The sequence below is a fragment of the Lutra lutra genome, chromosome 7 (assembly GCF_902655055.1).
Source record: "Lutra lutra chromosome 7, mLutLut1.2, whole genome shotgun sequence".
Taxonomy (NCBI): domain Eukaryota; kingdom Metazoa; phylum Chordata; class Mammalia; order Carnivora; family Mustelidae; genus Lutra; species Lutra lutra.
This window is the reverse complement of record NC_062284.1, coordinates 32880313-32907314: the sequence shown is the minus strand read 5'-3', so window position 1 is coordinate 32907314 and position 27002 is coordinate 32880313. Positions and strand designations below refer to the sequence as shown.

General features: G+C 36.0%; 1 protein-coding gene across 9 annotated transcripts in view; it reads right to left on the bottom strand.

Moving 5' to 3' along the window:
- Positions 1–27002, bottom strand: part of MYO9A (myosin IXA) — a 283068-nt gene that overhangs the window by 121839 nt on the left and 134227 nt on the right. For all 9 annotated transcript variants that reach the window (XM_047735391.1, XM_047735390.1, XM_047735387.1 and 6 more), the window contains 3 exons: positions 13702–13777; positions 2388–2531; positions 331–370 (listed from right to left, as the gene is read on the bottom strand). In XM_047735391.1, coding sequence (XP_047591347.1) covers positions 331–370; positions 2388–2531; positions 13702–13777 — 260 coding nt within the window. The remainder of the gene's footprint in view (positions 1–330; positions 371–2387; positions 2532–13701; positions 13778–27002) is intronic.

The window sequence follows — 27002 nt, the reverse complement described above, 5'->3', positions numbered from 1 at the left end:
AGGTAAAATTCAAAATTTGACCTTAACCTGGCTTAAGGATACAAGAAAAGGTGTAAAGTTACTCAACAAAAATTAATATTTATAATTCAGATGCTTTCAAACACTAGAATATGAGATATATCATAAATATTTACCTGAACCACTAAACCTAGCCATTCCCTAACATCCAGTGTTATTTCTAAAATGGATCTAACTAATTACACAAAATTAATCCCTATCTTGGGTACAAATAAGGTATTGCTTATGTTTGATAAAGACTGTTTGCAGGAGGAATAAAAAATTAAATAGGGTGTAAGGCACAAAGAGAAAAAAGTTTTTCATAATACTCACCTTTGGAAGGCCAGGCCTGGACTTGAAATTTTTGCTTCTCCTATACAGACAAATCATTACATTTGAAAAATAAGAAACTATTAGAAAAAATGACTGTACATATGAATAATTTCCAGTCTCTACTAAAATAATATATTATATATTCATTTCCAAGATATAGATCTTTTATATGAACACACTGACTGATTCAACTAAGCAGCACCTTTGGTAATGAAAAATAAGCAAGGAAAAGAGAATAAGAAAAGAAATGCCTGCTCTGTGATACTGGTATAAACAGATTTAAGCCTGATAATCAGTAATGTAATGTTGTACATTCAAAACTAAAATTCTGTCTTCTTTTGGACATTAATAAAGTTCCATTTTCTTATATCTACAGAAGCAAAGTCTCTATAGATTTTTTTTTGTTTATTTTTTGAAGTCTATAGTTTATTTTTTGAAGAATATATGTATTATTTTTTTATTTGACAGACAGAGATCACAAGTAGGCAGAGGCAGGTAGAGAGAGAGAGGAGGAAGCAGGCTCCCCCTGCTGAGCAGAGAGCCCGATGTGGGGCTCCATCCCAGGACCTTGGGATCATGACTAGAGCTGAAGGCAGAGGCTTTAACCCACTGAGCCACCCAGGAGCCCCCATTTTAAGACTTTAAATAGATGCCTAATTTCATGGATTTTTACAATATACTTATTAAAAAAAACTTATGACTTTCCCCTTTTAGAAATCAAAAATTCTTGGAACGCCTCAGTGGCTCAGCTGGTTAAGTGTCTGCCTTCGGCTCCGGTCATGATTCCAAGGTCCTGGGATCAGGCCCACATCGGGCTCCCTGCTCAGCAGGGAATCTGCTTGCTTCTCTCTCTGCCTGCCACTCCCACTGCTTGCGCAATCTCTCTCTAACAAATAAGTAAAATCTTTTTTAAAAAATTAAAAATTCTTTTTCCTTGTTTATAATTCAATATTATATTTACATCAAGTTTTTTTTTTTAACAGATAAAGAAAAGAAAAGAAATAATGCCCAAGGCTTATGAACATTAACTGGGGAGTCAGAAAGGCCTGAGCTTGAATCTAAACTCTACCTAAATCTAAATCCCACTTGGGTAGAATTTTTAGCTTCTCTAAGTCTCAGTTTCATCAATGTGATAATGGAAAATAATGTAGAATGTAATAATGTAAAATGAGGATGATAATACCACCAACCTCTTAAAATTGTTGTGAGGATTAAATGAGTTAATTTACAGGTCTGTAGTATAGCAAGACTTAAACTGATAGCACTGATAAGCATTAACTTAGGGATTAAAGAATCCAATTTAGTCATACATCTAGCTAGCTAGTGGCCCAAAAAGAGTGTCTGAAATATGTGGATACAGGGAGCTAATAATTTTTTACTGGTCCACCCTGCATAGTTATATTTATGTCTTCAAACCAGTCCTATACTCAGGTAATGAGGAATGGCAGGCTGGATAAAGGTAATGTATCACTATACATGCTCCCAGTCACCATTTTTTTTCATGGTTCTTTCTAGTTTATTGTTTGGTAGAAAGACAGGCTCTTGAATATTACATAAACATCTCACAAAGTGCTTCTTCTAAGTTACAAAAAGTCAAAGCCAATTTGATGGGGCCCTAAATCTGACATTCAAGTCACCATAATAGAAACAGGGGCTGTTGTACCTAACATTCTGGAAGGCCCAGTCACCATTTTATATGTGAATTTACTGCCCAGTTTCTTAGAACTGTCCAAATTAAAGGACATTTGTGGTTCAAGACTGGGAATCCTAAAAGGAGCTAAAAGTTTTTTTCTCTATTTGGAGGTAGAGTCTGTCAAAGAATAATAATCGTCTCTAGGAATATATCCAACCATGATTTTCCTAGTGAGATGAAAACAAACAAACCACCCACCAGCTTCTTAATGCATGAAATTCACGGCTTTAAATACAACTTCTGATCCATTTGTTTTGCTCAAAATTCTACTCATGAAAATGATTCACCATTATCCCTCTTATTTTTCAGCCAGAAATTATAAACTAATCATAAAAAGCAATCCACATTTCTGATCAATACTAACATGAGAATTCCATGGGCTCTCTCCAAGAGTTTGCTGCTAGCTGAATTAGCAAATATCCCATCCTTATCAAGCAAAGAGGTGCTACTCGATAGTCTGCTCTGACGAATCCCAGTTCTGCCATTCCATGCAATATCAAAAGTATCTCTGTAAAAATCAAATAAGTACAATTTGCTTTAGTTAACTGAGACATATCTAACATTCTCCAAATTGCTTAAATAAGTAAAACCTGAAACTTTAAACAACTAAAGACAAAATTTAGGAAAAAGCTAAACCAGCATAAAATTATATTACAACAGAGATTACCAATCAATTTGAACTAACCTTTTCTATGGATTCAGGTACTTCAAATACAAATGTATACGTAGATGAGCATATAATATAGCTAGTATCTTTGAATCTATTAAATTATTTACAATCAGTAAGTAATATAAGGTATTATACATAATGTGATGTTTTTGTCTTTGTTAGATTTTAGAACTTCCAAAAACTACTGAAGGAATCTAAAATCCTAATAGGCTGCTCCATTCTATGGAATATTTAATTTCTTTCTGGGAGGTCACACACTCACTCACTAGTATCTACCAAGGTTACTAAGCATCTTCTATGGGCTGAGCACTATTCTAGCTGCTGGAGATAGAGTGAACAAAACAGATAAAATTATCAGTGATTAAAATATGAAGAATTAATAGGGGCTTTCCAGGTAAAATAGCAAATTGGCCACATATTTGGATTCCTCCAGAAACCTGTGAACATTTAATAAAATAATTTTTAAGGGAATAAACACCTAATAATAAAATATATATATAATAAGGGACAACAGTAACAGAGTTTTGAAATATGGAAAGCAAATATGGAAAGCAACCTTTTTTTTTTTTTTTTTCTTAAGATTTCGTCAGAGAGAGAGCTCAAGTAGAGGGAGAAGCAGGCTTCCAACAAAGCAAGGAGCCCAATTTAGGACTCAATCCCAGCACCATGGGATCATGACCTGAGGGGAAGGCAGACCCTTCACCAACTGAGCCACCCAGAGGTTCCTATAGAAAGCAATCTTAAACTGGCTGTGGAAGAAGACTGAGAAGCCCCCATATTTACAAAACTCCCAAAGACTCCAGGGCTGCTGGCACCAGGTACCTGTGGAAGTGGTGGAAATATGGGTTAAGAACAAGAGCACTAGTTGAAAGTCAGTTTAAAAGCAGTTAGAACTCCATGCAGCCTGATAACCATTCCTCCTTTATCTAAGCAAGAGGATGAAAGAGAAAGTCCAAGGGCTACAGAACACCAGGCACAACTGGGGTAATTATACTTTACAAAAGTCAAAAAAATACTGAAGATAGGGACTCCTGGATGGCTTAGTTGGTTAAGTGTCTGCCTTTGGCTCAGATCATGATCCCAGGGTTCTGGGATCGAGTCCCACATCAGGCTCCCTGCTCAGTGGGGAGTCTGCTTCTGCCTCTTTCTGCTGCTCCCCCTGCTTGTGCTCTGTTTCTGTCTCTCTTTCTCTGACAAATAAATAAATAAAATCTTTTAAAAAAGAAAATACTGAAAATAGATTGCCAGTCCTCTTACCCTACTAGCTCCAGAATGGGGGCAGCTGGGACTATCTGCTCCAACAAGAAAATTAAAATAAACTTTTGTGTGGAATCTGACCAGTCTAAGAGGAAAGACCCAAAGATATACTGGTATGTTCCAGACATTAGACATTAGACACCCAATTAGTCAGATTCCAATTAGTTTAGTGTTTCTGTATGAATATGAACAGTTGACCACGGTTCACTAGACATCAGAGGAAAGCCCCTAGCATGAAACAGAGACAAAAACAATCATAACATAAACAACTTGAAGTATAAAAAGATTTTTTAAAGCTATCAGTAATAATTCTAGAGAAGAAAAAAAATATTACATCTATATATTATGAAAAATTTAAAAATTGAGAAAACAGAGAAATGAAAATCTCCAAAAAATTAAAAATGTAACACCAATGAAAATGCAGAATATATCCCCTCATTCAAAAATATTTATTGAGCACCAACTAGTACCAATTTTTTTCTAGCATCTTCAAATTACTTAAATTCAAATAAAAGAAAAAAACCAACAAACACATAAGAAATAATTGTATGTCGAATAATAGGTGCTAAGGAGCAATTTTAAACACAGAAGAAGAATAATGCCAGGATGCTAGACTTTAATAGGGAAGTCAGGAGAGGCCCCATGGTAAGACTCCATTTAAACAGAGATGCAAAGGAGATAAAAAAGCAAATCAAGCAGTTATCTGGAAAAAGAGCACTCTACTCAGAGAGGAGAGCAAACACACAGTTTAGGAGGCAGGAATCTTGTTGATGAATGAGATATATTAAATAAATCAGTTGGGACTCCTGGGTGGCTCAGTTGGTCAAGCATCTGCTTTCAGCTCAGGTCATGATCCTGGAGTCCTGGGATGGAGTCCCACATCATGCTCCCTACTCAGCAGGGAGTCTGCTTCTTGCTCTGCCTGCTGTTCTTTCTCTTTGACAAATAAATAATAAATCAGGAGGGCTGGAATGGGGTAAACAGAGGAAAAATGGTAGACCAAGTCAGAGACAGAGGAGGAAGTCATGTTACTTACCTACGCCCTCTAGGAAATGATAGAATTTTTTGCCTTTTTTTTTTTTTAAACATTTTATTTATTTATTTGAGAGAGAGAGAGCATGAGCAGCTGGGGGTAGGGGGGAGAGAAGGAGAGGGAGGAGCAGACTCCCTACTGAGCAAGGTGCCAACACACCTGACACAGGGCTCCATCCCAGGATCCCCGGATCATGACCCAAGCCAAAGTCAGATGCCTAACCCACTGAGACACCCAGGCACCCCAGAATTTTTGGCTTTTAATGGGAATGAGAAAGAATGACAAAGAACTTTTAGGAAAACACTAACATGATTCAGCATTTTTTAAAAGATTTTATTTGACAGAGAATGAGAGATCACAAGTAGGCAGAGAGGCAGGCAGAGGGGAAGGGGAAAGCAGGCCACCCGCTGAGCAGAGAGCCTGATGCGGTGCTACATCCCAGGACCCTGAGATCATGACCTGAGCTGAAGGCAGAGGCTTAATCCACTGAGCCACCCAGGTGCCCCTGATTCAGCTTTTTTATATTGAAATATATTTTATATTATACATATTTATGCATTCATTTTATTAAAATAATGATCTGGTTGCTATATTGAATTCTGTTTGAGGGGCCAAGGATAAAAGCAGGTAGAGTATTTTAGGAGGCTATTACAGTAATTCATACCACGGCAATAGCACTGGAAGGAATTCGCAACAGTGAGATTGGGGCACCTGGGTGGCTCAGTTGGTTAAGTGACGGCCTTTGGCTCAGGTCATGATCCCAGGGTCCAGGGATCAAGTCCCATATCGGGCTTTCTGCTCATCAGGGAGTCTGCTTCTCCCTCTGACCTTCTCCATCTCATGCTCTCTCCTTCATTCTCTCTCTCAAATACAAAAGTAAATAAAATCTTTACAAAAACAAAACAAAACAAACAAACAAACAAAAAACAGTGAGATTCTTGGTATCATTTTACAGTACAGCCAATGTAACCTGCTGATGGACCAAATGGGGAATGTATGAGAAAGCAGAAATTAAGGATGACTTCAAGATTTTTCACTAATAACAGATTTAGAGATTTAGGAGAGATTATTTCTTATAAATCAAAACAAAACAAGATGAAAAGTCATAATAAAATAGACACAAGGCCCAACAAAAGAGTTTCTAGACAGATCCTATAAAACTCTGGTACTTAAGTATAGAGAACAGATGTCACAAACAAAGGCTCAAGAATCAGAAAAAGGACATCTATTTAAAAAAAAAACACATTATGCTTAATGATTAAAAAAAAAATCTGCAAGATTTCCCACTAATATCAGGAATAAGACAAGGACGTGACCTCTGGCCACTCTTATTCAACACTACCAAAAAAATTTTTTTTTAATTTTCTTTTATTTTCTCAGTGTCCCAAGATTCATTGTTTATCACCATACCCAGTGCTCCATGCAATACGTGCCTTCCTTAATATCCACCACAAGGCTCATCCATCCCCCCACCCAAACCCTCAGTTTGTTTCTCAGAGTCCACAGTCTCTCATGCTTCGTCTTCCCCTCCAATTTCCCCCAATTCACTTTTCCTTTCCTTCTCATAATGTCCTTCATGTTATTACTTATGCTCCACAAGTAAGTGAAACCATATGATAGTTGACTTTCTCTGCTTGACTTTTTCATTCAGCATTATCTCCTCCAGTACCGTCCATGTTGATACAAAAGTTGGGTATTCATCCTTTCTGATGGAGGCATAATACTCCATTGTATATATGGACCATATCTTCTTTATCCATTCATCTGTTGAAGGGCACCTTGGCTCTTTCCACAATTTGGCGATTGTGGCCGTTGCTACAATGAACACTGGGGTACATATGGCCCTTCTTTTCACTACATCTATATCTTTGGGGTAAATACCCAGTAACACTACTGAAATTTTGAATCAGGACAGTAAGTAAGAAAAAAAAAAAAAGATATCCAAATTGGAAAAAAAGTAAATGTATATTTATTCATATATGACATGATCTTACATATGGAATACTTGAAGGAATCCACTAAGCAACTATCAAAACTAATAGATTAACCTAAGCAAGGTTTAAAAATTCAATTATATTTCTATATTTTGGGAATGAACAATAGATTATAAAAGCAAAAAACTCACAAAACAGCATGAAAATAATGTAATACTTAGGAGTAAATTTAACAAAAGAAGTGTAAGACTTATACACTAAAAGATGTTGTTAAAAGAATAAAATCTCAAATAAGTGAAAAGATATTCTGATAGTACTTTTCAAATTAATCTATAGATTCAACACAACTCTAGTAAAAACCCCAGCTGCCTTTTTGCAGAAAATAACAAGATAATCCTTAAGTGCAAAAGGAAATGCAAAGAACCCAGAACAGCCAAAACAATGTTGAAAAGAACAAAGCTAGAAGAATTACAGTTCCTGATTTGTACATCTATTAAAAAGCTACAGTACTTAAGACAATATGGTACTGGCATAAGGGTAAAGTTGAGAATCCAGAAACTTCTATTTAGGGTCAACTGAGTTCTGATAAGGCATCAAGATTATTTAACAGGAAAAGGGAGTATCTTCAACAAATGGTGCTGAGGTGATTGGATATCCACATGCAAAAGAAGAAAGTTGGAGCTCTCTCAACATATACAAAATCAACTCAAAATCAATCACAGATCTAAATTTAAAACTAAAGCTAGAGGGACGCCTGGGTGGCTCAGTTGGTTGGACGACTGCCTTCGGCTCAGGTCATGATCCCGGAATCCCGGGATCGAGTCCCACATCAGGCTCCCAGCTCCATGGGGAGTCTGCTTCTCCCTCTGACCTTCTCCTAGCTCATGCTCTCTCTCACTGTCTCTCTCTCAAATAAATAAATGAAATCTTTAAAAAAAAAAAAAAAACCTAAAGCTATAAAACTCTTAGAAGATGAAACCATAAGCAGTAAACCTTTGTGATTTGGCCTAATGATTTCTTAAATATAACGAAAGTATAACAAAAAGAAAAATAAGTAAGTTAGACTTCTTTAAAATTAAAAATTTTACACTTCAAGCTACACCATAAGAAAAGCGAAAGGACAGGGGCGCCTGGGTGGCTCAGTGGGTTAAAGCCTCTGCCTTCAGCTCGGGTCATGATCCCAAGGTCCTGGGATCAAGCCCCACATCAGGCTCTCTGCTCAGCAGGGAGCCTGCTTTCTCCTCCTCTCTCTCTTCTCTCTGCCTGCCTCTCTGCCTACTTGTGATCTTGTTCTGTCAAATAAATAAATAAAATTTAAAAAAAAAAGTGAAAGGACAATTAATAGACTAAAAGAAAGTATTTTCAAGTCCTGTATCTGATAAGGGATCTAGATCTAGAATATATAAATAACTCTTTCACCTCAATAATATACTAAAAAAGTAGATTACTCAGAAATAAAATGAAATCAACTATGGATACATTTAATAACCTAACAAATTAAGCACCATGTTCAGTGAAGAGAACTAATCTCAAACTTATGAAGGAGATTAGGACACATCACCCCAAATTACACTACTTTCACATAAGGGAACTAAGAAGAATCAAAGGATACATGAAGAGTCAGTTCTCTCCCTAACCCCTTAACCCCTTAACCCCTTAACCCCCTAAGAACGGAGATAAATTTCCCTTTGTGAAAGTGTTCCCCTCTCCCCCATTAGGAAGCAGAGAGCAACTTTTTAGTCATCTGAGATAAGAGAGCAGGAACTGAGATGAGTTTACTTACATAAACCTTACTAAAAAAAACCTCATCTTTCATCAGTTCCCCCACATATTCCCTAGTTACTTCCCCAAATTTTACCATCCCTTAAAGCCCAAACCCTCTTTCTTTTATGAAAAGGGTATATAAGCCCCCAGGTGTTAGACCACTTTGGAGTTTCACTTCTTTTCTCTGAATACTCATGCACATAAAATATTAATAAAAATTATATGCTTTTTCTCCTGTTAATCTGTCTTTTGTAAGTTTAATTCACAGGCCCCCAGCTACTAAACATAAGAAAAGATTTTTCTCCCTAACAGTTTCATCCTACATGATTATATTTATATAACATTATCAAAATAATAAAACTAGAAAAATGATGAACACACTAGTGGTTGCTACAGGATAGCACAGGGACACAGGTAAATATAAACAGGCATCATGAATGAATTTTTGTGATGATGAGAGAGTTCTGTATCTTGATTGTGGCATTAGTTACACAAATATATACATGGGGATACAACTGCAAAAATCTATTATAAAAACACACCTACAGATTTCTAAAAATGGTGAAAACTGTAGTCTACTTAATATTAATGTGCCAATGTAAATTTCCTGGTTTTGATAATGTACTATCATTACTATGTGAGATGTCACTTAGGGAAGCTAAGTGAAGAGAAGGTCCACGGGACTCTATGAATTTTCTCCTTTGTACTACTTTTGAAATGTCCTGCTTTTGAAAAATGGAGAGTAACCCTAAAATATTTTCCCATTAGTTCTTTTTAAAGCATTTTTTTTTTAAAGATTTTATTTATTTATTTGACAGAGAGAGATCACAAGCAGGCAGAGAGGCAGGCAGAGAGAGAGGAGGAAGCAGGTTCTCTGCTGAGCAGAGAGCCCGATGCGGGGCTCGATCCCAGGACCCTGAGATCATGACCTGAGCCGAAGGCAGCGGCTTAACCCGCTGAGCCACCCAGGCGCCCCCCATTAGTTCTTTTTAAACTATGCTTTTCGGATAGCCAAGACAGTATCTTTAAAATTTTATATTAACTTTACCTAACTACATTCTCCATACTCCCCCACCCCCAGAAACCCCCAGTTTGTTTGGTGAGATTAAGTCTCTTATGGTTTGGCTCCCTCCTGATCCCATCTTGTTTCATTTCTTCCTTCCCTAACCCCCAAACCCCCTGCCCTGACTCTCAAATTCCTCATATCAGAGAGAACATATAATAATTGTCTTTTTCTGATTAACTTATTTCGCTTAGCATAATACCCTCTAGTTCCATCCACATTGTCGCAAATGGCAAGAGTTCATTTCTTTTGATGGCTGCATAGTATTCCATTGTGTATATATACCACATCTTCTTTATCCATTCATCTGTTGGTGGACATCTAGGTTCTTTCCATAGTTTGGCTATTGTGGACATTGCTGTTATAAACATTCGGGTGCACGTGCCCCTTCAGATCACTACATTTATATCTTTTGGGTCAATACCCAGTAGTGTGATTGCTGGGTTGTAGGGTAGCTCTATTTTCAACTTTCTGAGGAACCTCCATGCTGTTTTCCAGAGTGTTTGCACCAGCTTGCATTCCCACCAACAGTGTAGAAGAGTTCCCCATCTCTCCGCATCCTCTCCAACATCTGTCATTTCCTGACTTGTTAATTTTAGCCATTCTGACTGGTTTGAGGTGGTGTCTCATTGTAGGTTTGATCTGTGCTTCCCTGATGCTGAGTGATGTGGAGCACTTTTTCATGTGTCTGTTGGCCATCTGGATGTCTTCTTTGCAGAAATGTCTGTTTATGTCTTCTGCCCATTTCTTGATTGGATCATTTGTTCCTTGGGTGTTGAGTTTAAGGAGTTCTTTATAAATCTTGGATATCAGCCCTTTGTCTGTAGTGTCATTTGCGACTATCTTCTCCCATTCTATCAGTTGTCTTTTGGTTCTGTTGACTGTTTCCTTTGCTGTGCAAAAGCTTTTGATCTTGATGAAATCCCAATAGTTCATTTTTGTCCTTGCTTCCCTTGCCTTTGGCGATGTTTCTAGCTGCGGCTGAGGTCAAAGAGGTTGTGTCACAGCCCCTTTGTAAAATAGTTTGGCAATTTCTCAAAATGTTAAACAAAACACAGAGATTTAGCCCAGAAATTTCATTCCTAAGTATATACTCACCAGAATGGAAAACATATATCCATACAAACACTTGTACATGAATGTTCAGGGCAGCATTATTCTTAATAGCCAAAAGGGGGAAACCTGAGTGTTTGTCAACTGATAAATGTATAAACAAAATAACCACACAATGGAATGTTCTTCTCCTATAAAAAGGAATGAAATACTTGTACATGCTACAATGTGGATTATACTTGAAAATATCATGCTTAACGAAAAAAGTATCACACAAAAGGCCACATATTTTAAGATTCTATTTATGCTAAATTTCCAGAACAGGCATATCTGTAGAGACCAAAAGTATATTAGTATTTCTCTAAAATTGGCAAGAATATGAGGAATGGAGAGAAACTACTGAGTAGGAAGTTTCTTTCTGCAGTGATTAAAATGTTCTAACTTAGATTTGGGAATGATTATCCAACTCTTGAATACACCAAACATCACTCAACTATATATTTTAACTGACTGAAACTTTGTGGTATGTAAATTATATCTCAATAAAGCAATGTAAAACAAGGACTCAGAAATCAGCAAGTTAGAACTAAAATGCAATGTAGCAATTCTTCAAAATTCTGAAGAAAAATTATTTCTGACCAAGAGTTTTATACACAGGCAAATTACCAATCAAGTGTGAGGTTAGAATAAAAGCATGTTTAGTTATGAAGGAACCAAAATATTTTCCTCTCAGCTATCTGTTTAAAATCAGAAGAAATTCAGCCAAATGACAAATTCAGTTTGGGGCTGAAATGGTGATAAATATTAGAAAATTTTAGAGGAAAATCTGGCTAAAGGATTTGGGGCTAGGGAAGAATTTTTAAAAACAAGCTGTAATATGGACAAGTCAGAGACAAAAAATATATTTAACTAATTAAATTTAAGAATTTTTGTTCTCCACGATGCACCATTAAATAAAGTGAAAGATAAGCTACAAACTGAGAGAATACATTTGAAACATACAACTGAAATGGGACCAGTACACAAAACTTATAAAGAATACTTTTTAAAGAAAAGATGTGGGCAAACAAACAGCATTTCAAAATACAGAAATGTCCATAAAATATATAAAAATTGTTCAACATCATTAATAAGCATGGTAAAGCAAATTATAAGATACCATTTCATAACCATCAGATTATCAAAAGTTAAGAAGTCTGACAATCAGTTGTGCTGGCAAGGAATAAAGCAAAGGGAACTTTCGGCTGTCACTATTAGTGTACATTAGTACAACTACCTTGGAAAACAACTGGGGATTATCCTACGAAACTAACATGCACATATCCTACTGAACTAACAGTCCTACTACTAAGTACATATCCCAGAGATGAAATAATAGGTGAACCAGAAGACTGGTATGAGCATGTTTAAAGAAGCACCATTTGTAATTGTGAAAGAACCACCCACATAGCCACTGAGGGACAAATCTATTATGGTACACTAATGCCATGTAATTATCTTATTGTGATTAACACACACATAATGGGGCTCCTGGGTGGTTCAGTTGGTTAAGTGTCTGACTTAGGCTTAGGTCATGATCTCGGGGTCCTGGGATCAAGCCCTGGGTCTGCTCCAGGTTTCATGGGGAGTCTGCTTGTCCCTCTTGCCCTTCCTCTTTCCCCCGCTAGTACTCCTTCTCTCTCTCTCAAAAAAATAAATCTTAAAAAAAAAAAAAAAACACAACCTAAAACTTACCATTTTTCTTTTTATTGAGAAATAATTGACACATAACATTTTATTAGTTTCAGGTATACAAAAGAACGACTATTTATATATACTGCAAAATGATCAACAGAATAAATGTAGTTACTATCTATCACCAAACACAGTTACAAATTTTTGTTCTGTGATGAGAACTTTTAAGATCTACTCCCTTAGCAACTTTCAAATATATAATATTGTATTAGTAACAATGGTAATTATACATTACTTCCCCAGGACTCATTTATTTTAGAACTGGGAATTTGTATCTTTTAACCACCTTCACCCATTTTGCCCATACCCTACCCTAGTCTTGGGCACCACCAATCCGTTCTCTGTCCATTTTATTATTTTTAATATACACCCAGTATACTGGCGTTGAGTACATTCACTGCTCTGCAACCATCACCATTATCCATCTCCAGTGTTAGCCAAAATGAAACTTTGTATTTATTAAACAGTAACTCCTCATTCCCCCATTGCACATAATATTATACAGCAACTAAAAAGAATAAACTACATGCAACAAGATGGATGAATCTTAGATGAATATTGTTGAAGGGGGAAAAAAGTCATAGAAGACAGCAGACTACATACCGATATTTCTATAAAACTCAAGAACTGGAAAAGCCAATTTACTGCTTAGAAAAAAGATACATTTACTGCAAAAGTTTAAGTGCACAGTAATGATAAACATAAAATTCTGGGTAGCAGTTACCTAAGGGTAGAGGGGAGGGAGAAATCAGAAAGTAATATAAAGGTCGTTGCAATAATACTAAAATCTTCTGGTGCTAAACTTCGATAGTAGGTTCATTTTGTTGGTATGCTTCCTAATGTTCATTTGTCTTTTGCATATTCTCTTATATCAAATGCTACATTAATGCATAAAGACTGAATAGGAGCTTCCTGCTAAACATGTTTATCAAGCTTATTATGTGCTATTTCAGATCCTCTCAATCTTACCTCTTACTATAGCTAATGCTCCTGCAAACAGTTGACTAGTTACACACATTTAGTCCAGTTTCAGTGATACTACTTATAAAAGCATCAAGAAACAAAAACTAGGCTTGATTTTCTTCATATTTTTTAGCCCACAAAAGTATTAATGAAAATTCTAATTATTTCTTTTATAATTCCTTGAAAACATAAACCAAACATACTTACTGTTGGTTTTTTTCATTTAGAGTATTCATGCCCTGGAGATCAGAAAGAGGTGTTCTGGGATTTTTCCGGGTTATACCTAACAAATAAAAAGCAGACATTTTCAAATCAATGTTAAAAGAAACTAAACATGAAACAATTTTTCTAAGGACAAATAAAATTAATGTACTTCAATGGTAAATATTTGCTAAACATGTCAGAAATGTCTAAATAACAATATAAACCAAGTCCCGTGACTGTTACTTACAAATCTGACTTAGCCAACAATGAACAAAATTAGGGAATTAAATAATAAATCTTATTTCTTCTCTCATTTAAACATTATCAGAAAATGAAAGGTAACTGGGTTGAAGGTCTAGAAATGTATAAGCTCATTATTTTAATATTTAAAAAATTCCTAATGATTCCTTTGTATCATTTTTCAGCAATAAGTATACTGCTAACAAGAACTATAGATTTCAGAGGCCAATTAATCTTACATATAGACACTGAGAATCAAAAATAACAAATTATTTCCTTATTAAGGATTACCAATATTTTTAAGTTATAATTCACTTTAAATCATATGATAAACATAAGGCCATGAATTTTCATAACATCACATACACACAGACATTTAATATAGGTAAGACACACTGGACAGCGAGTCAAAAAATCTATTCAAGATAATAATCCTGTACGTAGAAAATCCTAAGAAACCCACAAAAAACTATTAGGACTAATAAAAGAATTCAGCACAATTATAAGACAGATCAATATTTAAAAATCAATTATATTTCTATCAATAGTAATAAATAATCATAAAATTAGAAACAATTCCATTACTAATAACATCAAAATAACACAAAAAGAATAAACTTTAAAAAGTATAAAGTGTCTACACTGAAAACTACAAAATATCATTAAAAGAAACCTAAATAAATGGAATGCCATCCATAATCATGGATTGGAAAACTTAATTACTGTTATGTTGGTGATGCCCCCTAAATTTATCTACAGATCTATGCAATCTCTATTAAAATTCCAGCATCATTTTTTTTTTACACAAATGATCCTAAAATTAATATGGAAATGCAAAGGACCCAGAATAGTCAGAACAATGTTATAAAAGAAGAACATGGTTACAGGACTCACACTTCCAAATCCGAAACTTAGTAAGATAGAATAATTGAGACAATACGGTACTGACTTAAAGAAAAACAATGGAAAGGAACTGAGGATACAGAATAGACGTTTACATTTATGATCTAATGAATTCTGACAAAGGTGTCAAGACAGTTCAATGGGAAAAGAATAATCTTTTCAAAAATGGGTGCTAGGAAAACTAAATATCCTCATGTAAAAGAATGAAGTTGGACCAAAAATCAAAGTAAGTGCTGAAAGTATAAAACCCTTCAAAGAAAATATGGGTGTAAATCTTACTGACATTGAATTAGGCAGTAAAATTACTTAGGTATGTCACCAAAAGCAAAGCAACCAAAGAAAAAAATGGATAAACTAGACATCATCAAAATTTAAAACTACTGTGCTTCAAAGGATGACAGATCAAGAAAGCAAAAAGATAAATCACAAAACGATAGAAAGTGTTTATAAATCAAATATCTGATAAGGAACTTGAATCCAAAAAATAAAAAGAACTCTAACAAGTAAATAATAAAAAGACAACCTGATTTTAAAATGAACATAAGGTATGAACAGATATTTTTCCAAAGAAGACTCGGCAAAGGGCAAATAAGTTCATGAAATGATGCTCAACATCACTAGTCATCAGAGAAATGAAAATCAAAGCTACAATGAGATACCACTTCATACCCACCAGGATGACTATAATCAAAAAGACAGATAATAACTGTCGCCAAGGACATGAAAAAATTGGAACCTTTTGTACACTGCTGAAATGTGAAATGATACAGTCACTTTGGAAAGCACTCTAGCAGTTCATCAAAGAAGGAAACATAACATTACCATATGACCCAGCAATTCTACCCCTAATTAAATTCCCAGGAGAATGTCCAGTAAACTGTTACTAAAATATATCTTGTGATCAACAAATTCAGTTAGAACTTTTCTTTTTTTTTAAGATTTTGTTTATTTTGACAGAGATCACAAGTAGGCAGAGAGGCAGGCAGAGAGAGGGGGGAAGCAGGCTCTCCACTGAGCAGAGAGCCTGATGCGGGGCTCAATCCCAGGACTTGAGATCATGACCTGAGCCGAAGGCAGAGGCTTATTAACCCACTGAGCCACCCAGGTGCCCCAACTTTATTTTCTTTTTTTTAATTTTTTTATTTTTTTTATTTTTTTTATTTTATTTATTTATTTATTTGAGAGAGAGAGAAAGTATGAGAAGGGGGAGGGTCAGAGGGAGAAGCAGACTCCCTGCCAAGCAGGGAGCCCGATGCGGGACTCGATCCCAGGACTCCAGGATCATGACCTGAGCCGAAGGCAGTCGCTTAACCAACTGAGCCACCCAGGCGCTCCAACTTTATTTTCTTATATACTGAATTCATTGTTGTTGTTTTATTTAATCAGCTCCTTAGTTATGGGCACCAATTATCCCTATGACAAATTATCATTATCTATCCTCCATATCTATTCTTTTCTTCCATGTACTGAAACGTAATCATCCCAGGACTTTCTTCAATATTACTAGTTCAATTTTCAGCTATTTTCCACTATTTTTTGAGCTCATACAGATGTAGCTTTATGCCTCTGAATGCTTCAGTAGTTCAATACCTCTTTTCAATATCCTTCTGGTACTTTATAGTCTTAAATTTGTACTGCTGCTCTATTCACTGCACATTCTTAAATTCTTCTATACTGTAAAGTACTCACAGGAAATTTTCTTCTCTTTCTTGGAGTATCTTCCCTGCAAACACAACAGGGTGCTTCTTTGAGGGTAATTCTTTTATGAATATTATTTGACTTTCTTATTTCCCTCTGTGTGATGATTTTCAACATCAATTATTAAATACTTTAAACATTAAGAGGGCATTAGGAATAATATACTGAACATTCGTTACTGATTATTCAGAAAATGAAGACCTGTGCACCTCTCTCCTGATCCCATTCCAACAGCTTCAGATCCTATCATCCCCCACTTTAGGATTTGCATAAAAAAATGACTGTTTTTAAAATAGTTACTATAATGTTCAATGACTTAAAGTAGAAGATGGTCTTATGCCATCTTCTGTTATACAGACAGCAAAATTCAAGGGAAAACTGGGAACTGTAAAAAGGAACCAAATGAATATTCTGGTACTAAAAACAAAAAATTCACTCTATGGGTTTAAAAGAAGACTTTAAACAGCACAATGAACTTGAAATCAATAAATAAAAATTATCTAATGTGAAGAATAAAGAACAAAAATAAAAGAAAAATGAGCACTGGATGAGGAATCTCTGAGACAACATCAAATATTCTAAAAACATGTAACTGACATCCAGAAAGAAAAGAAATTGCAGCAGAAAAAATTTTGAAACAATGTTAGCCAAAAATTTCCTAGATCTGATGAAAAACAATTGAAGCACAGGTCCAAGAGGCACAGCAAATCCCAAAGAGGCTAAATACAAATCATATCTAGGAAATAATAAATTACTAAAAACCAAAAAAACAAAGAGAAAATGCCCAGCAGCCAGAGGAAAAAAAGGTACATTGGATATGGGAGAATTATAATAGGATGACATCTGAGTTTATCAAAAACAAATAATGTCAAAAGAAAATGAAGTATCTTGGGGCGCCTGGGTGGCTCAGTGGTTAAGGCCTCTGCCTTCGGCTTGGGTCATGATCCCGGGGTCCTGGGATCGAGCCCCACGGGGGTCCTGGGATCCAGCCCCACGTCGGGCTCTCTGCTCAGCAGGGAGCCTGCTTTCCTCCTCTCTCTCTGCCTGCCTCTCAGCCTACTTGTGATCTCTGTCTGTCAGATAAATAAATTAAATCTTTAAAAAATAAAAATAAAAAAAATAATAATTAAAAAAAAGAAAATGAAGTATCTTTAAAGTACCAAAGTTTGATAGTTTCTAATGCCATTAAAACATGTCTACTTTATGACACAGTAACCAACCATAAGTTTTACCTGAGGAATGAAAATGTATGTACACAAAATGACTTGAACAAGAATGTGTATAGCAGGGCTCCTCCCAAGAGCTCAAAACAGTATATAACCCTTATATCCATCAGGAAACAAATGGATAAACACAAAATTGTATATATAATTTTATATATAATAACCCAGCAACAAATTGTATATGAAACAACACAAATGAATGTGTTTATCATTATATTGCATAAGAGAATCAGAACACAAAAGAATACATACTGTATGATTCCATTTCTGTAAAATTTTTAGAAAAGGCAAAAGTAATTTATAGTAACAGAAATCTTAAGAGTAGCCTAAAGGAGATGGGAAAATGTACCAGAGAGCAGAAATAAAATTTTCTGATACAACTTTATTCAACATTTTATTTTGAATCTGTATTCACAGGATTTAGGTTTTTCTCTTATAAACATCTTACAATTGAGCTTTCTTTTTCTTAATTGGATAACCTGTTTTTTAACTGTTTAGGTTGGTTCATTTTAATTTATTGATACAGTTGTTTCTGTTTTTTTCTGACTTTTTCTTTTATGCCTTGAATCTCCCTAATTATTACATGCTTCTATCCAGACTTCTACTGAATTATTTTCTTTATATTCTGGTTTTGCTTGTTTTGAAAGTTATACTCTCTCCTTTGATTATCCTTGAATTTTTAGCATATCCAAGAATCCTAAACCGAATTCTCTCTTCCCTTTCACTAAAGAGTACAAGAACCTTTCAGTGATTTGATTCTAGTTATCCCATCTCAGAGGTCATTACCCAATACCTATTTCACCTTGTTTTCTTCCCATTAATCAAGCAAATTAAACTTTACTAATAAGTTTTGCAAGGTAACTGTTTATTTAGATTTACACACATATTTATCATTTCTTTATCAGATCTCAAAACTTTCCTGTGAGTTCAGGTTTTGTTGTTCTCACCTAAATCTTTTAATAAAGTTCTATCAGTGTAAATCTGTTCAGATTATTACCTAACTTTATTGCTATTATTCACCTTTGCCTCGTATACCTTTGTAGATCCTTTTATTTTCATCATTTTAAGAATCTTGTAGATATGGGATGCCTGGGTGGCTCAGTCAGTTAAGCATCTACCTTCAGCTCAAGTCCTGATCCCAGGGTCCTGGGATCAAGCCCCACTTCTCCCTCTCTTCCCCGCTCATGTTCTCTCTATCTCTCTCTCTCAATAAATAAAGTCTTTAAAAAAAAAAGAATCTTGTAGATATTATTTAATTGAACTTCTTAAAAAATTCATTTTGAGAATGTAATTGATGAGGTTAATCTATTTTTATTAATTTTAAATAACAGTACTTGTTTCATTGAAAGTAATATTTTAACAACTGATCTATAAAACTATTTGGGTGAACATATGTTTTCATTTCTCTCAGGTAAATATCTGGGATTAGTATTAATGGAATACGAGGAAAGGATATGCTCACATTTATAAAAAAAAGCTGACAAACTGTTTCCCAAAATAATTGTACTATTTTACACTGCAGTAGAGTATAAAAGAATTCCAGTTGCTCCACATCCTCATCATCAGTTAATATTATCAATATTTTTAAGTATTGTCAACTTCTTAAAATTTAGCAATGATACAGGCTTTTAATGTGACCTTATTGTGATTATAATTTGCATTTCCCTAGTGACTAATGAAACTGATCATCTTTCATGAATCTATGGATCATTAGTATATATACTTCTTGAAGCATATGTTTAGGGGCACATGGGTGGCTTAGTCATTAAGTGTCTGCCTTCGGCTCAGCACATGATCCCAGGGTCCTGGGATCGAGCCCCACATCGGGTTCCCTGCACGGCAGGAAGCCTGTTTCTCCTTCTCCCCTTACTTGTGTTCCCTCTCTCGCTGTGTGTCTCTCTCTGCCAAATAAATAAATAAAATATTTTTTTTTCTTTTAAGATTTTATTTATTTATTCAACAGACAGAGATCACAAGTAGGCAGAGAGGCAAGCAGAGAGAGGGAGAAGCAGGCTCCCCGCTGAACAGAGAGCCCGATGTGGGGCTCGATCCCAGGACCCTGAGATCATGACCAGAGCTGAAGGCAGAGGCTTAACCCTCTGAGCCACCCAGGCGCCCCATAAATAAATAAAATCTTTAAAAAAAAAATGAACCACATATTTTAATCTTTAGGCTATTTTTTTTAAGATCTTATTTGAGAGAGAGAGAGTGAGAAAGAGCATGAGAGGGGAGAAAGTCAGAGGAAGAAGCAGACTCCCCATGGAGCTGAGAACCTGATGTGGGACTCCATCCTGGGGCTATGGGATCATGACCTCAGCCAAAGGCAGTGGCTTAACAACTTAGCCACCCAGGCACCCTCTTTAAGCTATTTTTAACTGAACTGCTTATCTTATTAACTATAGGAGTTCTTAAAATATTGTTTTCAAGTCCATTATCAGTTACCGGTATCACACAAGTTTTGTTACCTAGGGTGTGGTATGCTTTTAGTTTTCTTAGCAAGATGTTTTTTAAAGTAGAAATTTTCAATTTTGGTGAACTCCACTTATCCTTTTGTTTTTAAACAGTTCATGCTATTACGTCCCATCTAAGAAATCTTTGCCTGTCCCAAGATTACAAAGATTTTCTCTCAGGTTTTCTTCTACAAATTAAATAGTTTTATTTTTTTTTTATTTTTTAAGTTTTACTTTTTAGGAAGAGCTATTTGATCCACTTCGAGTCCAATCTTATGGATAAAATAAGGTCAAAGTCCTCTTCTTATATAAGGCTACCTAGCTGTTCCAATGTCATTTGTTTAAAAGACTATACTTGGGACGCCTGGGTGGCTCAGTTGGTTAAGCCGCTGCCTTCGGCTCAGGTCATGATCCCAGCGTCCTGGGATCGAGTCGCGCAACGGGACTTGTTCTGTGGGGAGCCTGCTTCTCCCTCTGCCTCTGTCTCTGCCTGCCACTCTGTCTGCCTGTGCTCACTCGTGCGCTCTCTCTCTCTCTGACAAATAAATAAAATCTTTAAAGAAAAAAAAATAAATAAAATAAAAGAAAAGACTATACTCAACCCCAATAGATTATCTCAGCACCTTTGTGGAAAATCAATTGACCAATAAGTACAGATCTTTTCCTGGATTTTTATTTGATTCTATTGCTCTCTTGATCTTTATACTAAGAACAATGTCATGATTTATTTTAGTCTTGAAATCATATAAGCTCTCTTTGTTCTTTTTCAAAATTGTTTTATCCTATTCTGTATTTCTATGTAAATCTTAGTTATTAGCTTGTGAATTTCTACCAAAAAAATCTCCTCATTTATTTAGGTATTCTTCAATTCCTCCTAGTTGTATACAGGTCTAACACGTATTTCATTAAAGTTATCCCTATGTGAGGCATGTAGGTGGCTAGGTCAATTAAGCATATGACTTCTGATTTCGGCTCAGGTCATGATCTCAGGGTTGTGAGATGGAGCCTCCCATCAGACTCTGTGCTGGGCATCGAGCCTGCTTAAGATTCTCTCTCTCTCCCTCTGCCCCCTGCCAAAATTAATAAATAAAATAAAATAAAAATTATCCCTAAGTATTTCCTGTTACAGTATGTTATATTATTACCCACCACATATTAAAGCACTTCAAAACCTAGCACTTAAATATGACAGTTCTCATAATCACAGAGTTTCTACAGAAACAGGTTTCAACTGCTTAGCTGGGTGGTTGAGAAAGGGTCTATCATGAGGTTATAGTCAACCTGTTGGCCAAGGCTGTGGTCATCTCAAGACTAGAATGGAACTGAAGGGTTTGCTTTCGAGGTCACTCACATGGTTAGTGGCAAGAATCAGTTCCTAACTGCTGACTACAGGCTTCAGAGGAATTCTCAGCAGGGCTACTCAAATGGCAGCTTACTTTTCCCAGAAACAGTGATCCAAGAGAGAACTAGCAAGTGAGAAATTATCTAAGATGGAAACTGCAGACTTTCATAACTTAATTTTGGAATTGACAAACTATCACTTCTGCCATGAGAATACCAGAATATGAGGATAACTGGAGAGTATCTAGGAAGCTGACTGCCAAAGATGTATAAATGAAATTCACAAATTTCATTTTCCACATGTTCACGGCTAAAATAACTTAATTTTGTAAATTTACCTGGTATCCTGGGAGATTACTTTCTAGATCAAATAGCATATTTTAAACTCCTTAGCACTTTCTATACAGTTGATCACAATGTCTACATCTTCCTTTTCAATCTATGCACCTTGTATTTCTTTTTGTTGCCTTATAGCACTGTGTCTGACTTTTATTATTATTTTTTTAAAGATTTTTTTTTATTTATTTGACAGACAGAGATGACAAGTAGGCATAGAGGCAGGCAGAGAGGGGGAGGCAGATTCCCTGATGAGCAGAGAGCCCGATGCGGGGCTCGATCCCAGAACCCTGGGATCACGACCTGAGCCGAAGGCAGAGGCTTTAACCCACTGAACCACCCAGGCGCCCCTGTGTCTGACTTTTAGTACAGTGTTAAATCTGAGCAGCAAAAGCAGGTATCTTTGCCTTTTCTCAATGTCAGGGAGTATTCAATTTTTGATCATTAAGTATGAAGTCTGCTGTAGGATTTTTATGCATATTCTCTATAAACAAGGAGGCTGCCTATTCCTAGGATCCTGTAAGTTTTTAAATAGGAATGACTGAAGAATTATGATAAAATCTTTTTATCAAACTACTGAGATATCATAAGCTTTTTCTTTTTTTCTAGATGGATAATAAAATGAATTACAGGGATGCCTGGGTGGCTCAGTAGGTTAAGAGTCTGCCTTCGGCTCAGATCATGATCTCAAGGTCCTGGGATGGAGTCCCACATCAGACTCCCTGCTCAGCAGGGAGCCTGCTTCTCCCTCTACCTGCTGCTCCCTCTGTTTGTGCTCTCTCTATGACAAATAAATAAATAAAATCTTTAAAACAAACATATAGTGGGTTATATTGATTGATTTTCTATTATCAAACAAACCTTTCATTCCTGGAATAAATTCCACTGGTTTTCATGTATTCTCCTTTAATATATTGGTGAATTTAGTTAGCCCTTATTTTGTTAAGGCTTTTTACATCTGTTACTGTGAGGTATGTTGGTCTGTAGTTTTAATGTTTTTGTCTGGTTTTGGTATTAGATTAATAATACTGGCCTCGTGATATGATTTGCATAGGGTTCCTTGCTCCTATATTTTCTGGAGAGAAACTGAAGAGAACTGGTATTATTCTTTCCTTAAATGTCTCTTAAATAAAATTTACCATTGAAGCTATCTGGGCCTGGACTTTTTGGGTTTAGGGGAAGATTTTACTTATGAATCCATCATTGTTATTAGGTATAGGAGTGATCAAATTTTCTATTTTTCCTTGGGTCAATTTAGATCGGCATTCAAGGAATTTGTCCATTTCATCTAAGTTGTTGAATTTATTGACACAAATGTTCATAATCTCTCCTCAATCTTTTGATGGTCTATACCATATGTAACTGTCCACTTGCTCATTCCCGATAACAGGATTTGTGTCTTCTCTCATATTTTGTTTTTAAAGATTTTATTTATTTGACAGACAGAGATCACAAGTAGGCAGAGAGGCAGGCAGAGAGAGAGAGGAGGAAGCAGGATGTCCGCTGAGCAGAGAGCCTGACGGGAGGCTTGATCCCAGGACCCTGGGATCATGACCTGAGCCAAAGGCAGAGGCTTTAACCCACTGAGCCACCCAGGCGCCTCTTCTCTCATATTTCTTGATCACAATGGCTAGAACTGCAGTACCTAATACAGCAGCCACTGGCGACACATGGCTTTCGAATTTTATTTGACTGAACCAGATCAAAATTTGTTTTCAAATTTTCAATAAATTTCAGGTGCTTAATAGCCGTATGTGGTTAATGGCTGCAGTTTTACAGAGTGTAGCTGGAGAACATTTTCATCTTCACAGAAAGTTCTCTTAAACAGAACTGGAGCTTTATCAATTTTATTGCTCTTTTTGAAAAATCAGCTTTTGGTTTTCACTGATTTTCTCTACTGTTGGCCTGCTTTATATTCACAGATTGTAGCTCTTCACTTCTCTCTACTTATTTCGGGTGTAAAGTGCTCTTGCATCTTCATTAGGTAAAAGCATTGATTCTGACTTTTTCTAATATAAAGAATTAAAAGCTATCAATTTTCTTATAAGCACTTCTTTAGCTGCATTATGTAAGTTATGTTATTTCCATTCTCATTCAGATCAAAATAGCTTCAAGTTGCCCATATGAATTCTTTAACTCATGAATTACTTAAACATGGGGTTTACTTTCAAAATATTTTGAATATTTCTCAGGGAGCACCTAGCTGGCTCAGCAGAAGAGCAAGTGACCCTTTATCACAGGGTTGTAAATTCAAGGCCCACGTTGAGTGTAGAGATTACTTCAAAAAAGAAAAATTGGAGGACTTCTCAGATATCTTTCTGTTACTGATTTCTATTTTTAAGTTCCATTTGGGTCAGACTTAAATTCCATTTGGAATTCCACAATGGAATTCTATTAATTGCATTTGGTCAGATTAAATTTTCAATCATTTGTGGGACCATACTGAGGCCTGAGGTCAGGGATATTAAGGCAAACATTGTCAGCAAGGTGAGAGTATTAAGTTTTATCAAGCCCACAATGCTTCTCTGTCAACTGCTAATCCTTCATCATCTTCATAAACATGTTCTGAGTATAGACTGATCAAAAGTATGGGTCAAATTCAAGTGAGATTCTTCTCTTCTACCCTTTCTCTCTCTTTCTCCTACCATCTTACTCCTTTATCATACCAGGGCTCTTGACCTTTGCAGAAGTGTGGCTGAAGGTCATCCTTCCAAGAACCCCAGTTTCTCCCCTCTCCTCTAATTTCCTCCCCTCTCCTCTAATTTCCTCCCGACCAAATCTCAGAGATTAGTCACTAGAGAGAGAAGGTGGGAGCAAAAGAAATGAAAAGGAAGAACCACAATACCTTTTATGTCTTAACTGTGAAGACCGCACACTGTTACTTCTGCCATATTCCATTTATTAGAAGTGAGTCATTAAGTAGAGCACATGCCTTTTGAAAGGAGGAGTATCAAAGAATTTGTGGATACATTTTATACCACCAGAATATGTCATAGTTTTTACTTTAAATAGTCATACATCTTTTTAAAAGAAATTAAGACAAGGAAAGGAAATATGTATAGTCATTTATTTGTAGACAGATTTATTATTTCTGTTTCTCTATTTCTTCCAATAATTAATGAGTCAGCAAACTAAGTCCCTGGGCCAAATCAAACCTACTGCCTGTTTTTGCATGACCTGATGCTAAGAATGGCTTTTACATTTCTTAAATGGTTGAGGGAAAAAAAAAAATCAATGGAAAAATATTTTTGTGACATGCGAAAATCATATGAAATTTAAATTTCAGTGTCCATTACAAAGTTTTATTGAAACACAGCCATGCTTATTTATTTACGTATTCCCTAGGCTCCTTTCACAGTAGAATGGAGATGTTTCAACAGAGACCATAAGACCCACAAAGCCTAAAATATTTACTACCTGGCCTTTTGCAGAAAAGTGTACCAGTACTTATTATTCATCCAAGTTACCATCTGATGGTAATTTTAGCCTTTAGTTTAAAGAACTTCTACTATCAAGGTGCCTGGGTGGCTCATCAGTTAAGCATTCGAATCTTGATTTCGGCTCAGGTCATGATCTCAGGGTCATGTGATGGATGGGCTCAGTGCTAAGTGTGGAGCCTGCTTAAGAGTCACTCTTTCTTGGGTGCCTGGGTGGCTCAGTGGGTTAAGCCTCTGCCTTCGGCTCAGGTCATGATCCCAGGGTGCTGGGATCAAGCCTCGGGCTCTCTGCTCAGCAGGGAGCCTGCTTCCCTCTCTCTCTCTGCCGGACTCTCTGCCTACTTGTGATCTCTGTCAAATAAATAAATAAAATCTTAAAAAAAAAAAAAGAGTCACTCTTTCTCTCTCTCCCTCTGCCCCTCCTCCCACTGCTCAAACACCCTTCTCCCTCTCTAAAAAAAAATTAAATAAAAAAAACAAAGTTGAACTTTCTGATTAAAAAACAAAATTTCCATTATCATTTCTTATAGAATATAAATTATGGTGACAAATTCTCTCAGATTCCTTTCATCTGAGAACATCTTTATTTCAGGTTCATTTTTAAAGAATATTTTTGCTAATAGTTAGACATTGTAGCAACACTAAATTCTGTTACATTTTTCTGGAAACTGTTGATTTTTCTTCTAACAGGTAATTAACTTGTCTGGACCCAAACTAAAAATACAGAAATTTTGCCTGAAAATTGAGTTTTGTTGCGGGGATTGGGGAGGGCAGTGTTTTGTTTGTTTTTGGGGGGGAGATTTTAATTATGATTTTTGGATATTTTTCCATCTCTACAGCTTTAATAAGTCAGGTGTTAATCGAATCATTATTCCCCTGTATTGAATGTGCCATATTTTCTTTTGGCTGCTTTCAAGATTTTCTCTTTCTCTTTGACATTTGGCAAACAATGTGCCTGATAATGGTTTTCTTTTTTATTTATTCTACTTGGAAGTCACAAATCTTCTTGGATCTCTAAGTCAGTTTTGTTTTTTTTTAAATCAAACATGAAATGTTTTTGGCCACTATTTCTTCAAGTATTTCTCTGCCTCTTTCTCTCTCCCCTCTATTTATGGGACAAGATAGCAAGACTTCAGTATTTCTCCCACAGGAGCTATGGAGATACAAAAGGCCCTCTGTCAAAAAAGGAGCAAACTTGCAAATCTCACCTAATGCAGTTTTATCTTTCAAAGGTCATCTCCTATTTGGTTTGCACTGCTTTGTTTACCAGCTTCCCTGAGTACTCACAGCTGTTAGCCAGGTATGGTTGGCAGAATTTATACTCTAACTTTGTGTTTTAGCCCTTTGGCAGCTTACTCAGTTCCAGAATTTTCCTCCTAAATTCCAAGTTGTTTTGCCAATCCTCAACTTTTGTTCTCTGATACCTCAAGTCAGTATGGTTGTGGTCAGTTGTCTCTGGGGCCATGGGAGTTGGGGAGCACCTTGTTTAAAAAGCCACAGATTCACAATTCTTTCCTACTGCTTTACTTACTTCAAAGAATAAACTCTCCTCTGGTTTCTGCTTCTTTTTGGTCTTTTAGTGGGGTTTTTGTTGTTGTTGTTGTTTTGTCTTTTTCCAGTGCTTTCAAATCATTTTGTTATTTTTAAATTTTTTCCAGGTTTTATCATTGTTACCT